The 13,323-nt window shown below is 39.2% G+C and overlaps 1 protein-coding gene and 1 long non-coding RNA gene across 2 annotated transcripts; one reads left to right on the top strand and one right to left on the bottom strand.

The window, feature by feature from the left end:
* The first annotated feature begins 2,717 nt into the window (after positions 1 to 2,717).
* LOC131240858 (uncharacterized) lies at positions 2,718 to 3,320 on the top strand. Its single transcript, XR_009168884.1, has 2 exons — positions 2,718 to 2,951; positions 3,047 to 3,320. It is a non-coding gene; the product is annotated as an uncharacterized LOC131240858 (long non-coding RNA).
* A 1,202-nt stretch (positions 3,321 to 4,522) lies between these two features.
* LOC131240857 (dihydroneopterin aldolase 2) lies at positions 4,523 to 9,736 on the bottom strand. Its single transcript, XM_058239360.1, has 3 exons — positions 9,578 to 9,736; positions 8,069 to 8,273; positions 4,523 to 4,914 (listed from the first exon to the last, which is right to left on the bottom strand). The coding sequence occupies exons 2-3, from the start codon at positions 8,263 to 8,265 to the stop codon at positions 4,689 to 4,691; spliced, it is 423 nt and encodes a 140-aa protein (XP_058095343.1). The 5' UTR covers positions 8,266 to 8,273; positions 9,578 to 9,736; the 3' UTR covers positions 4,523 to 4,688.
* Positions 9,737 to 13,323: the final 3,587 nt, after the last annotated feature.

Genomic DNA, 13,323 nt, shown 5'->3' with positions numbered 1-13,323 from the left:
TCAACACTAGGTCAACGGTTCGAGTACCCACCAGTGGTGAAATCCCACGGCGTGTGTGTGGGGTGTGTGTGCGTGTGTAAAAAAAAAAGAAAAAAAAGAAAAAAAAAAGTTCACCAAGATGGTTCTCTTCCAAAAGATTATATGCCTATTTATGCAAGTAGCCAATGAGAGCCTGCCTTAAAATTTCCACAATCAATTATTTTTAGCATGTGACCTATTATTTATATTTTTATTGGGACATGACATATTTTTTTGGTACAATATATATGTATCTTATGTGACCTACTATTTATAGCACATGACAAGTCTCTAAAAGATTCACCTTTGCATTCCATACAGTGCTTTTGCATTTGGGATTTCCTGGCTCCTCAACCAATGGCTCTGCAGAAGGCTCTTTTGGCTCCTCTCTAGCATCTACTTCAATGAGGTCATGCTCAAATCTATTCCACACAAGCAGAAACAATAAACTGTTTATTCTGAACAGTTTCTGCCATAAAGAAATCTAGAAGCATAAAAATCTAATCTTAATCCCATAAAAAATAGCCCCATTTCCAAACTCTCCCCCAACACATAAGCAAAACTAACTATGCAGCCAATAGAAAGAAGGCAGATGACAAACTACATTGCACTGTAACAGGGCAACTTAAAAAAGAGAAGATGCCTGACAGGAGTGTGTAATGACAGATTCAGGTTTCCCTTTGGCCAGTGCAGAACAATCTAAGGAAAATTGAGAAGATCCATTACAATACATACTGAGTACACACTTCAGCCTAGATTCAAGACAAGTAAGATAGCCGTGACTTGCAAGCAACTGAAATAAGAAAAGTCATACCTTAAGCTGAGTACACACTTCAGCCTAGATTCATCATATCCGTTGTCAACACCAACAACAAATGGAAACTAGGCATAGCCACAAACAAAATGCATACCTTAAGCTGTATATAGATGATCATACACCAAAAGCAAGACCTATACCAAGTTGATCCTAGATTTCCAAATACAAATCCCATAAATATCTTGGTGTATTTAGAAAAAAGTGTGAATCTAAGGAATTCCAGAAGAAATAATGAAGGCTAGTTTCTTATAATTAATTTACAAAAAGAGCATATTGTATTATGGATTCGACAATGCATATAAACCCTAATTAGGGATTCGACAATGCATATCCCTAATCAGGTATTCTAAATTGCAGAAAACAACAGTGAGAAGGGAAAAAAACTTACATCATACCTGAGAATCCGAGATTTATGAGCAACAGAAGGCTGAACTGCAGCAGAGGGCTGAGGAGATAGAGAGAGGGATGACTAGGGTTTTGAGAGAGAGAGAGAGAGAGAGAGAGAGAGAGAGAGAGAGAGAGAGAGAGTCAGTGCACGTGGTGGGGAGAGGGAAAGGGCAGATCAAGCGGGTTAGGTTTTTTTTTTTTTTTTGTTTTTATAGGCACTCTTTGCCGGCGGCCAGTTTTACTTCCTGCTGCCGGCAAAGGGTTCCCCCAACCGACGGCTAATCGCTACTTTCTTGTAGTGTCTGTACGCATCAACTGTAAGAGCCTTTATACTGAACTTACACACTTTATGGTTGTGTATAATCTCCCAAATATGTAACTGGCTGGTTTTTGTGCCTATTTAATGCTAGCCAACTAATATAGAAGATTTAAAGAGTGTTAGACTCTATTTTACTTCTCATATATTACTATTATTTTTTTGAAAGGCGACGGAAACTTTCATTGAAAGAAAAGAAGGCACGGAGGTAGCGCCAATTAAAAGCCCAATATAAGAAACAAAAAACAACATACAATAATCATAAGCATCCCATGCAAACAGCCCACTCATAAACAAAAGTCAAAGCCTTACAGACTACCCGTTCCACTCTATTACTTTCATTGCGGAAACTTATATTGTTTCTCTTCCCCCAGAACATCTATTGTGCATTTTTTTCCCCTCTAAATTACTGTAATTCTTATTATTCTTATTATGTGTGTGTGTGTGTGTGTGTGTGTGTGTGAGATTTGGTCGGAGTGGCAACCTTATTTTTCTCTGCCAGAGAGATTTGATTAGGCTTCTATTTTAAAGTGTTGAAATTGAGGGATCGGGCTCCAAATTGCAATTACATTACTATTATGTTGGACTTGAAAGCAATGTAGCTGAGTTTTGAGGGCTCTCCCACATAATGAATGCTAGGAAACAAGATTATTCCGTCATTCCTCTTGTTTAAATTGACTGAAGGCAAAATTCAATTCAAAGCCTATTTGCTTAACTAACTACAACGGCAATGTAAAGGAATTGTGCAATGATAAATAAATTCCTGTCTTTGAATAACATCTGCATTTGACTGCCAATTCCTATGTTTGGCTTATTGGCATTAAAATCGTAATGCTAACATTTTTCCATTACTTTAATGTCAAATCATCACATTAATACAGTCATATCGCTTTTTTGATTTGAGATTTTCCCAGTAATGCCATGAAAAAGTGTAATGATTATAAATTTCGTTTCTTGAAAACTTCTGCATTTGATTTACAATTCTATGTTTGATTTGGTGATGGTAAAATCATAATGATGACAATTTTACTTTACATTACTGGGTTAATTGGCAAAACAAACAGGCCCTCAAAATACTGGCATTTGATAATCTCGTTTTGGGTATATCTTGTATAATATTTATTTAAAAATGATGATTAGCTTTCAGGCCTTTTTTTTTTTTTTTTTTTTGCGTTCCTCTTGAACAGCTGAAGCATTTGTTGGGAAACGGTTCTTTAAAAAGAGGTTGTCTTACCATGCAAATGGTGGTAAAAGCCAGATCGTGGTGAGACCCGAGTGTAGGTTGACAGCAGTTGTGAGAGAGATCACTTCAGAGGAGACCGAGATAGCCAGGCTGCAAGTCAGCAAATTCCGCAAGCTGACAAAGAGGGAGAGGCGGCTAGTGCCTCACCAACTCATCGAGACCACCCCAAAGTGGAGCCACAAATGCAGCCTGAGTAAACCCACTGCTACAGCTTGAATATTTTCGGCTTGATCTGGCTTTCTTCAGAAATAATGTTCCTTTGCAGATCAAAGTACACAGGACTAAGTTCAGCGGGGGTACCACAGCCTATGAAATTTGGATTTGCTGTTTTGTATGGCAGTTGCTGATTTTGTGGCCTGGATACTGTTTCAGTTTAGATCAAACTCATTTTCTAAGCAGGATGGAGACGGTTTGTTGAGAATTATATGCCGTCCACCTGGTGATGATTTTATTTTTATCTTTATTTCCTGTAGGAATTGTTTGTAGAGAACTTGAGATGTAATCAAGTTCATACTTGGTATCTGTGTTGAATATTCAAATGGATTGTTGCCTCCTGCTTATAAAGAAATATACATGTAACAGAGATTTTAAGCATGGATGTGTTATTGGGGGATGGAGGGTCAGCCCATTCAAGTATGGATGCCTGACTTGTCCAAGTCAACTTGGACTCAGTTGAGTTTGATCTGGTTTGTTACCACAGAGTCACCTCCCAAAATATGAACTTGGCTGGACTAGGTTGAGTCACCCCCGACTCAGGCTAGTTGTGATTTGACTCGGATCGAACAAGCCAGTCCCAGTCCCTGAGTAAAAAAACCACATATGCAGGTCCTGCATGATTTCTGAGCAGTTGCGCAGGCTTCTTGTACCTTTATTATCTCAGGCTGTGGAAATATGCTGCGCGTGTTGAACAGGCATGCATTTTCCCATTTTAATTCTCAAAACATGACTGGGGATGGCACCTACACAAACCCGCTGAAATCATGCAAATCCTTTTTGGTGAGTGGTTGGCCATGCTCCCATTTAGCTTCTATTGGATCAGCTTGGCCATCTTATCAGGGATCTGCAAATTCATGAGCAAAGGAGCAATGGCACTATACAGAGGGTCAATATCATCCGAATTGCTGTGAATTTGGGGCTATGACCATCCATGCTGCCGTTCACTGCTCTACAGGAGCTTGTTAAATTGATGGTCCACATTCACATATGCGTCTCCCAGTCATGAAACCACCTTACAATCCCAGTCACATTGGGCGAGACACACTCTGGAAGGGTCATGATGCTGGAGCAGCCCCCAAGTTGTATGACCTGTACTAATTGGAAGTATGTATGTCCCTACAACTGGTCTCTCTGAATGATAACTTCATTAGTAAAGGGTGGAAACACGCAACAAAATCAAAACAACAAAAGAGGAGAAGAAGAAAGAAAACAAAGAAAAGGACTTTGAAAGACCTTCCATGATTTGGACTTATTGTTGAAGACTGTTGCTCTATTCCTTCCAAATTGTCCACAGACTGACCAACCAACGTATCCCAGCACCAATTCCAAGCTTGGAACATTGGCATCACGCCTAGCAAAACCATAAACTATGCAAGATTGAATAGACCAAGGAATCCCCTTGGAATATCTGTCGTGAAAGAGCAAAGCATAACAAGATGGTCAACAGTTTCCTCATTCCTCGAGCACCAGGAATGGTATACACACACACACACACACACACACACACACACACACACACACACACACTCAATCGAGCATAAAATCAAAATATAAGTAAAATTACAATTTCGGCATATGATTTGAGTGACAATGTCAACCCATCAATCCATCTCAACATAAAACATACTCACATGGGTAAATAGCATTTGCAACACAGCAACTAAAACATAAGGTTTTCTCCTAATACAATGCTAAATCATAAAACTTGTCCCAGCTGAGCTGGGCTTGACTTCTCTGCATCTGAGTATCTCAATTCCCAAGTAATCAATAGGGCCATGAACAGCAACATGAGGTTTCCCAACCTTCACCCGGACAGCAGATATTTGAGGAAACTTTGTTAGAGTGGTGTTTGCAATGAGGTGGGCCACTGATTCAAGAAGATTCTGAGATGGCCCCTCAACGACCTCTCGAGCTATTCTGCCATTCCACCAGAGAAAATGTTAGCATGTAGACATACAAACCAAACTGAGAGAGAAATTTTATAGGATAGCTATAAAACCAGACATGCTTTGTGGGGCAATGTTGGACAATTAAGAAACAATATGTTCATAGGATGTGTAGCCGAAACGAGGATGTTGAGATGGATGAATGGCAAGACAAGGAATGATAGAATTATACATGAATGCATTCAAGGGAACTTAGGAATGGCACCAATAGGTAATAATAAGATGAGGGAAAAATAGTCTTAGATTGTTTGGTCATGTGCAATGGAGAGCAACAACTAAGCAGGTTATGAGTGAGTTGGTACAAATTGAAGGCTCTAAAAGGGCGAGGGAAGGCTCAAAAGCACGTGGATGGAGGTAGTACGAAAATTGAGATGATGATGATGACGACAGCGGCAATGATGATGATGATGACGATGACGACATACAAAAAGAGACCACATCCATATATAACAAGAGAACTGATTACTTACAACCGGATGTAGGTAAACATACTACCCATTTTTAGAAAGCATTTTGCCCCTCAAAATATATGGCATCTCCAAGGGAGAAGCTGCATGAAACAATTCTGAAGCATTTTTAAAAAAAAAAAAAAAAAAAAAAAGGTTGCACCAATCCAGTGGACAGCTGGTTGTAGGTGATCATTTTTTTTTCTATTTTCTTCTTCTTCTTCTTCTTCTTCTTATTATTATTTTTTTCCTTTATGAGTTGGTGATCAACTATGATTTAATAAAAACCCATGCACATTTGAGAATATCAATTCCCACATATTCTTTTAATAGCTTCAAGTATCAAAACTGGGCCCCACGCATCGCAACTCAGGGTGCTAGGATGTTATACATATGCTCAGGAAATCATAAAATTTCTCCATTGATCAGTACCCAGTCAAGTGAAAGTGAACTAATGTTGAGATTTTTTATTTTTTTTTAAACAAATGTCGAGAATATTTTTCTAATAGCGATATCAAAATACTACACCATCATTGATATTCTGCTGATCCAACGTATATAGGCAATAACATGCATCAGCTGGTACTTTAAACTCTGTTATATAAACACTTAGTCGTTCAACCATGCACAGACCCCTGAAAGACCATTCAGAAGGACCAAAAGCATGTAATATTTCATGTTCAGCAAACATAGGAAATGATAAATGCAATCAATTACAAGCCAAAGTATATCATTCACAAACCATCATAAGCAAAGAATGCTTATGATTCATAAATAACATGAAGATTTTTTGTTCGGAAGGGGAACTTTACGGGTTGACTGAATGTTTATTGACCATATGGAAATTCTTATGAGGATGACAAAGTAATGCAAGAGGATTTCAATGAGTGATGCTACTCTAGGTGGGTTTTGCTCCTACCAGGAGAGGCACATTTGACCCATGGTTACCTAGATTGCAGGCCACTCCGGTTCATGTTATGGGAATGGGTGTATGGTACGCTACTCCCTCCAATACATGGTATGCTGAGAGTAGGATCATACGGGTCACTCCAGTTATATGCTAGGTATATCCAATATAGTTTTATATACGAATTTATATTGTAATTTATACATGAAAAAATAAATGATGAATGTTATTATTATAGGTCCCACATGCATAGTATTATATTATAAGCATGTTGTTTCACAAATCAAAGTATAAAAATCTACAACTGAATTAATCCATGTCACTTTCACTACAGTACATATCTATGTAGATATCTATATCTGAATATCAGTATATCATTCGTGTTCTAACATGGGCTCTACTGCAACATGGTGATAAATTAACATTATAGCTTAATAAACCATGAGAGTATGGAACCATAATTTCGGGTAGTAACAATAGCAACCCGGATCGCAGATGACCAATAATTTGGATCGCAAAATTCAAAATGGAAAAAATAGGGGTTTTGGCAATTTAGGTAACATTGATGCATTCATAATCACCACTATTCATTGAGAACATAGCAAACATTTGCGCTTTCTGCAACTGAAGTCTATCACAATGTTACCTAAAATATGAAACACCCCATGTTTTTCGTTCCAGATCGAGTGATTTGGATTATGGGTCATTTGCGATCCAGATTGCTGTTTTTAGCGATCCAAAATTATGGCTCTAAATTCTTGCTATTGATTAAGCTAATGCAACTTTATATTTACAATGTAGAGAATTATATTTTATTTATTTAGTTATAATATAAAACTAAGCATGTGGAGTCTATAATAACTACATTCATCATTTCATAAATTAATTGCAATATGAGTTCATATATAAAACTATATTACATACAAAATGTATGTATTGGAGTGACGCACATGATCCTACTCCTAGCGTATTGCGTCTTGGAGGAAGTAGCATGCAACACACCTACAATGCACCCATTCCCATAATACATACCAAACCAACCCACGATCCAGGAAACCTTGGTCTAACATAGAATAATTTAAAAGCTATGATGCCCAAATACGATTACTCACATGGATAGAGGCTGCTGGACTCCACATTTCCCAAAATTAAGAAGAAAAGTATCCAATCCAATACTTTTGGGCTGTTTTGGATGCACAAGTGGGTTGACTTGCAACCATTCAGCTTAATAAAAGGCAGGAAAAAACTAATCGTGTTTCCTAGCATTCATACTGAGGAAGTAGCCCCCAGAATTGCATAGGTTCCTTTGAAAGATTTGGTTATTTCCGGCTTGAAAGTAACACAATAGTAATTTGGAACTTAATCCCTCAAATAAACGCTAAGGAAGGTAGTCAAAAGATTTAGTTATTTCCATTCTATTACATGAATTGCACCAATTCAATTCTACAGTGCATCCAAACACGCCCTTAATACCATGAGAAAAATTCTCCGAGTTATGAAAGTAATGAACATAATACAATATGATACCTTTAAAACATTTCTTACAAGCATCCGTGCACTGCCTGGTACCAATACCAGCATCTTCTTGTGTTGATACCAGTATCAAAGCAGAAACAAGCATTTGGGTATCCTTTCTAGATGGTTGAAATGCTATGGGACTAAGATTGCAAATACAGAACTTTGAATTCTTGCTGTAAATTTTTAAAACTTCAATGCAATTCATTATTCTTCAATGTTATTAGAGGAATGACGAAGACCAACAGTATTGTCACCTGTAGATGTCGGTGTAACTGACAGTATCTGTCAAACAATCAGTTTTACCAGCTTCACTGAGATCTAACCATGCATCGACATCCACCAGGAATTTCTGACCCAGCTTCTTCTCTTCTGGCTTCACCCCATGAAAACCATGGAACTTCAAACCTCTCAATATAAGCTTGTCACCTTTCGGTAGATCTTGACTGCCCATCGTTGCACCTGAAAGGATTTTTCAGTTACATGGCGTGGACAGAAGGGGCAGAAAGTACACAAACTAATTAATGCTGCCATATTGCTATGGCCCAATTCTTGATTATGTGATTTGGACTTTGGAGTGGCCCACTGATGGTTCCAGATTTTGATCAATGTCTCCCATCATCTTTTTCAATATTGAATTTCAAAAGGGTCTGTTTGGGGCGGGAATCCACAACCAAGATTGTGTTTGTGCTTTAATCTTGACTCTGGCAAGCCACGGCCACATGAACTCCTTGTGAGATTTATGTAATTGGTCTTACGTGGGAAAATGCCACTCTGGCACCAGTGAGTCTAACTTGGAGGGATGGTGACAAATCTCATGCTCGGCATGTCTCAGGAGATTTCCAAAATTTTGACAATTTTCTAAGAATATCATCGATAAAATCTCGCTGAAAATAAACTTATAAAAATGTATTATAAATAAATAAATATTTTAAAATTTTAAATATTTAGATATAAATGAATTATTTGAACTCTTAAATAAGTTTTGCGTTGAAATCGAATTTTGTGATTAAACCATGATAAATTAAAAACAGGTGAGCTTTTGAAGATGTCGAGGTAATATTGTCTTATGAATATTCCATAAAAACATCTCGAGATTTTAAAAATCACAGCGATATTTCTCACAAAGATGGAGCCTATGGGGACACCAAAATGGAGATTAAGCCATAATTACACCAGAGTAAGCATGAAGATAGTAATCACACAAAGCTCGGCTGGAATTAAATTCCAGGCCAGCATTCTTACGGGTGACAACCTGCCTCTTGGCAATCCACACCGTTCACCTAGCGGGCCGCACCATGGATGTGGGATGAATCAAATATCTCTTCAACTGGGCAATCCCAGACATCGGATCGGTAGACTGTATCCCATTGCCGCTGGATCAGTGGTTGCATCCCATTTAAAACCATCCATCTACGGGAGAAGAATGAAATACTAGTATTTGCATGATGGTGGGGTTCATTGCAGCACCATGCCCCATTCAGGGGCGGCCCACCAGCTAAACAATCTGGATCACTGAAAGGTGGGCCGATGTGGATGGATGCAGCATGCACCAAGAGTCTGCTGGATGGAAAATTCCAAACCCTTCACGACGGCTCATATTCAACCATTGGAAAGGCCAACTGCTCTACTGATAAGCTGCTCATTTGTGCATGGCCCATCCAGATAGACGCCCAACTCGTCAACGGTTTCGATCGCTCGAGCATGGGCACCACTTGTACAAACTGAAATCCAAACAGGAGAGAGGGGGAGAATATCATATGTACCTGAATGAGGATATCCGGTATGTACCCGAGAGAATAATAGCGCCCGGCTGCCCGCTGACAGATGCGTTATTTCACCCTTCTCTGCAATCCGACGGCAGTGAGTGACTCTCTCTCCGTCGCCCTCTCTCTCTGACTCTCTCGAATCTTCTGGTCAACACGGATTAGGTGCGGCCTCGGCGTCACCCAAGATGGACGCGGATTCGCTGCTGACAGGTTGAGTAGCGAGACTCGCTACTGAAGTAACGTCACTGTGTTCTTTGGGACCTACCATGATGTATGTGCTGTATTCACACCGTCCATCCATTTGGAGATATAAATTTAGGGTACGGGCCAAAGAATGAGTCAGATCTAAGGCTCGATTGAACCCCACCAAAGAAAACAGTGGAAAGAGTGACGCCGACCATTAAAATTTTCTAAGGGCCGTGAAAGTTTTCGATCAAGCTAAAATATGTGTTTTCCATTCTTTCATGTCTGTCTTAACTTATGAACACATTGGATCACAGATAAACATAATAGTGGACCTTAGAAAAGTTTCAACCGTGGGCATCACTCTTCCCACTGTTTTCTACGGTGGGGTAGACTACACATTTAGATATGACCTGGTCTCATTTCATAAAATCATCTCTCCAAATGGATGGACGGTGCATGTCCTAAAATGATCTCTCCAAATGGATGGGCGGGATGGATACATCACATACGTCATCGTGGTCCCACAGAACTTGTCACGTCACTTCAGCGGCGAGTCTCGCTGCTCAACCCTTCAGTATCCAATCCGCGTACACCCGGGACTCGGATTCGGAAGTGACCCCTCCAGTACCGAGGTCGGTACTGGTTGTGGCTGAAAAAGCTCAGTAGGCCTCACCATAACGTAGGTGTCTTTCAAGCCGTCTATCCATTGTTCGAGCTTATATTATGGCATTAGCACAAAAATTCGGAGGATTCAAATCTCATGTGGACCCACCTCAAGAAACAGTGCTCATTGAACACCATAGTTAAAAAATTCCTAGGGACCTTTATATACCTACTTTCCATAGGTGGCGAAATCCCACTAAGGCGTGAGTGCGTGGCGGTGTGTGCGCGTGTAAATAAAAAAAGGCTGGTTGATTAAGTCACACATGCCGATGATTGGAAAAAACAAAAATCACAGCTTGATCCAAAACTTTTGGAGCCTTTAAAAATCTTTTAACGATGAGCGTTCAATAACCCGTGTTTCCTATGACGTAGTCCACCTGGGTTTTAGATATTTATCATTTTCTAATCTCTTAATATGGGATTTAAAAACTAATGAATCAATGAAATGTATAAAACACATACAAGTTATTAGGCCTTGGACACCCTGATCCATAGCTTAAGTGGTAGATTGAGCGAAAGATACTTTGTTAATCGTTTTAACACACTGAGGTCTCAGTATCAATTCCCTGGTGGGGGTGGCTAACAATGAAGTGTGAACTGACAGTGAATATATTTAACAAGCTAAAAAAAAAAAAGTTGCTAGGTCAAGGAGTGTTTTTCCCAATATAGTGTGGCACTTACCGTTGGGAAGTGGATTGGCTGGTGTGTGGCACGGACGCTCCTCGAGCTCTAAGTTGTACCAACGGTTCAAAGAGATCAAAGTTACATGGCCCCACAGCGATGTATTTATCATATCTACATCGTTTATCTATTTTTAGAGATCATTTTAGAGCATTATCCAAAAAATGAATCATATCCAAAGATCATCTGGACCACACTGCTAAACAATTCACAAGGCTCACCATAATGTTTATTTTCCATCCAATCTGTTCATAAGGTCACAAAGACCCTAATGAAGAGGAAAAACAAATTTTGTATTGATCCAAAACTTATGTGACCCCAAAAAGGGTTTCAATGGTAGACGTTCAATCCTCCACTACTTTTTGAGTGTGGTCCACTTGACAGTTAGATCTGTCTTATTTTTCCTATGAAGCCTTAAGACAAACTCGACAAATTAATGGACGGTTTGGATATAACATATACCTCATAATCAAACTCACAGAACTTGTTGACATCAATACAGTAGCTACATAGCTAGTGGGAGGAAACACTAGCCAATCCGCTTCCTCACGGTTGGGCCCACCTTGAGGTATGTATTTTATATCCGATCTATATATTTATTCTATATCCACACTGTACATCCTTTTTTCATATTATTTTAAGATAAGGGCCTAAAAATGTGGTAGATCCAATTTTCAAGTGGACTATATCCTAAGAAATAGTAGGGATTGACTATTAATGAGCTACATAGGTTTTGGATGAAGCTGATATTTGTTTATTTTATCTTATACAGGCTCATGTGACCTCTTTTTGTTGTTTTTTATTTTATTAGCTTGTTAGTACACACCAATGTCAGTACACACACACACTCCGTATTAGCCACCCTCGCTGGGGATGGATTCCAAGACCTCAAGTGTTGAAACGAGGTATCACCCCAGTCTGCTAGTTGAGCTATGAATCTGGGTGTAGGTTTATGTAACCTTATCATCAGTTTAGATGGAAAATATTACGTGAACATTACGGTCGAGCTTTGGAAATTTTTTAATGATAGGGTGTTGAATCACCACTGTTTCCTATAATATGGTCCACTAGATATTCAGATATTCTATATTTTTGGGCTCATGCTCTAAAAATATCTGAAAACACAGATGGACAGTTTGGATATATAATACCTACATCAAGGTCGGCTCCATAAGCGAGTTATTGATATTCTGGCAGATTATGGCGCTTGATACGCAGGGCACTTGGAAATTTAACTTTTGAGATACAAATACGGAGCAAAATTGTTAAATCCAGTGTATCTAAGTCACGATAAATCATATTGAACGGACTTAACCTCTGATTCGTGGACACTTGTTTATTGAAATAGGAATATTATATTTATTTTTTTTCATTTTGACCGTCAAATAAATGTGCACCACTCAAATGGTCAGATGGTTAATAATCATTCATTTTTAGCCCATGACACATTTAAACTACTACCTATAATTCGGATTTGAATTACTTATATACTAAATATAAAATTTATAAGCGCCTGTGTATCATCCATTACCCTGCCAGAGTATCAACGTTTTCTTGCAAAGAGATTACTGACATGAGCCCTCTGAAACAAGGAAACGGATTGCGGCGGCCAGCTGGTACACCGGACGTGGATTGGATACTGACACTGCCAGTAGGTCGCTACTGTACGGTGCTCTGAGGACCCATCGTGATCAATGTGTTTTATCCACGCGGTCCATCCATTTTTTCAGCCCATTTTAGTACATGAGCCCAAAAATAAGTTAGATTCAATTCTCAGGTGGACCACACCAGGAAAACAGTAGTGATTGAACGACCACCATTAAAAAAATATTAGAGTCCACTGTAATATTTATTTGCCATCCAACCTGTTAATTAGGTTTAAAACAAAGACCTGAATGAAGGAAAACATCAATATCAGTTTGATCCAAAACTTTTGTGGACGTTCAACCACCACTGTTTCATGTGGTGTAGTCCACCTAAGATTTCACCTTCAATTTTGCATACATGCACCAAAATTGGCTGGAAAAAAAAATGGATGGACGGCGTGGATACAACACATACATCATGGTGGGGCCCATAGAGCACCGTCCACCGGGGTCCCACTAATCGAGCTCTGTGAGCCCACGTGTTTTCCACGTGACATCACTCAGTCCGTTCACCGTTAAGGGCGATGGGCCGATCAGCCCGCCCAATCCAACTTTGGACTAGGTTTG

Source organism: Magnolia sinica, chromosome 3, assembly GCF_029962835.1.
Source record: "Magnolia sinica isolate HGM2019 chromosome 3, MsV1, whole genome shotgun sequence".
Taxonomy (NCBI): Eukaryota; Viridiplantae; Streptophyta; class Magnoliopsida; order Magnoliales; family Magnoliaceae; genus Magnolia; species Magnolia sinica.
The sequence above is the reverse complement of the archived record's forward strand: the minus strand, read 5'-3'. Positions and strand labels throughout refer to the sequence as shown.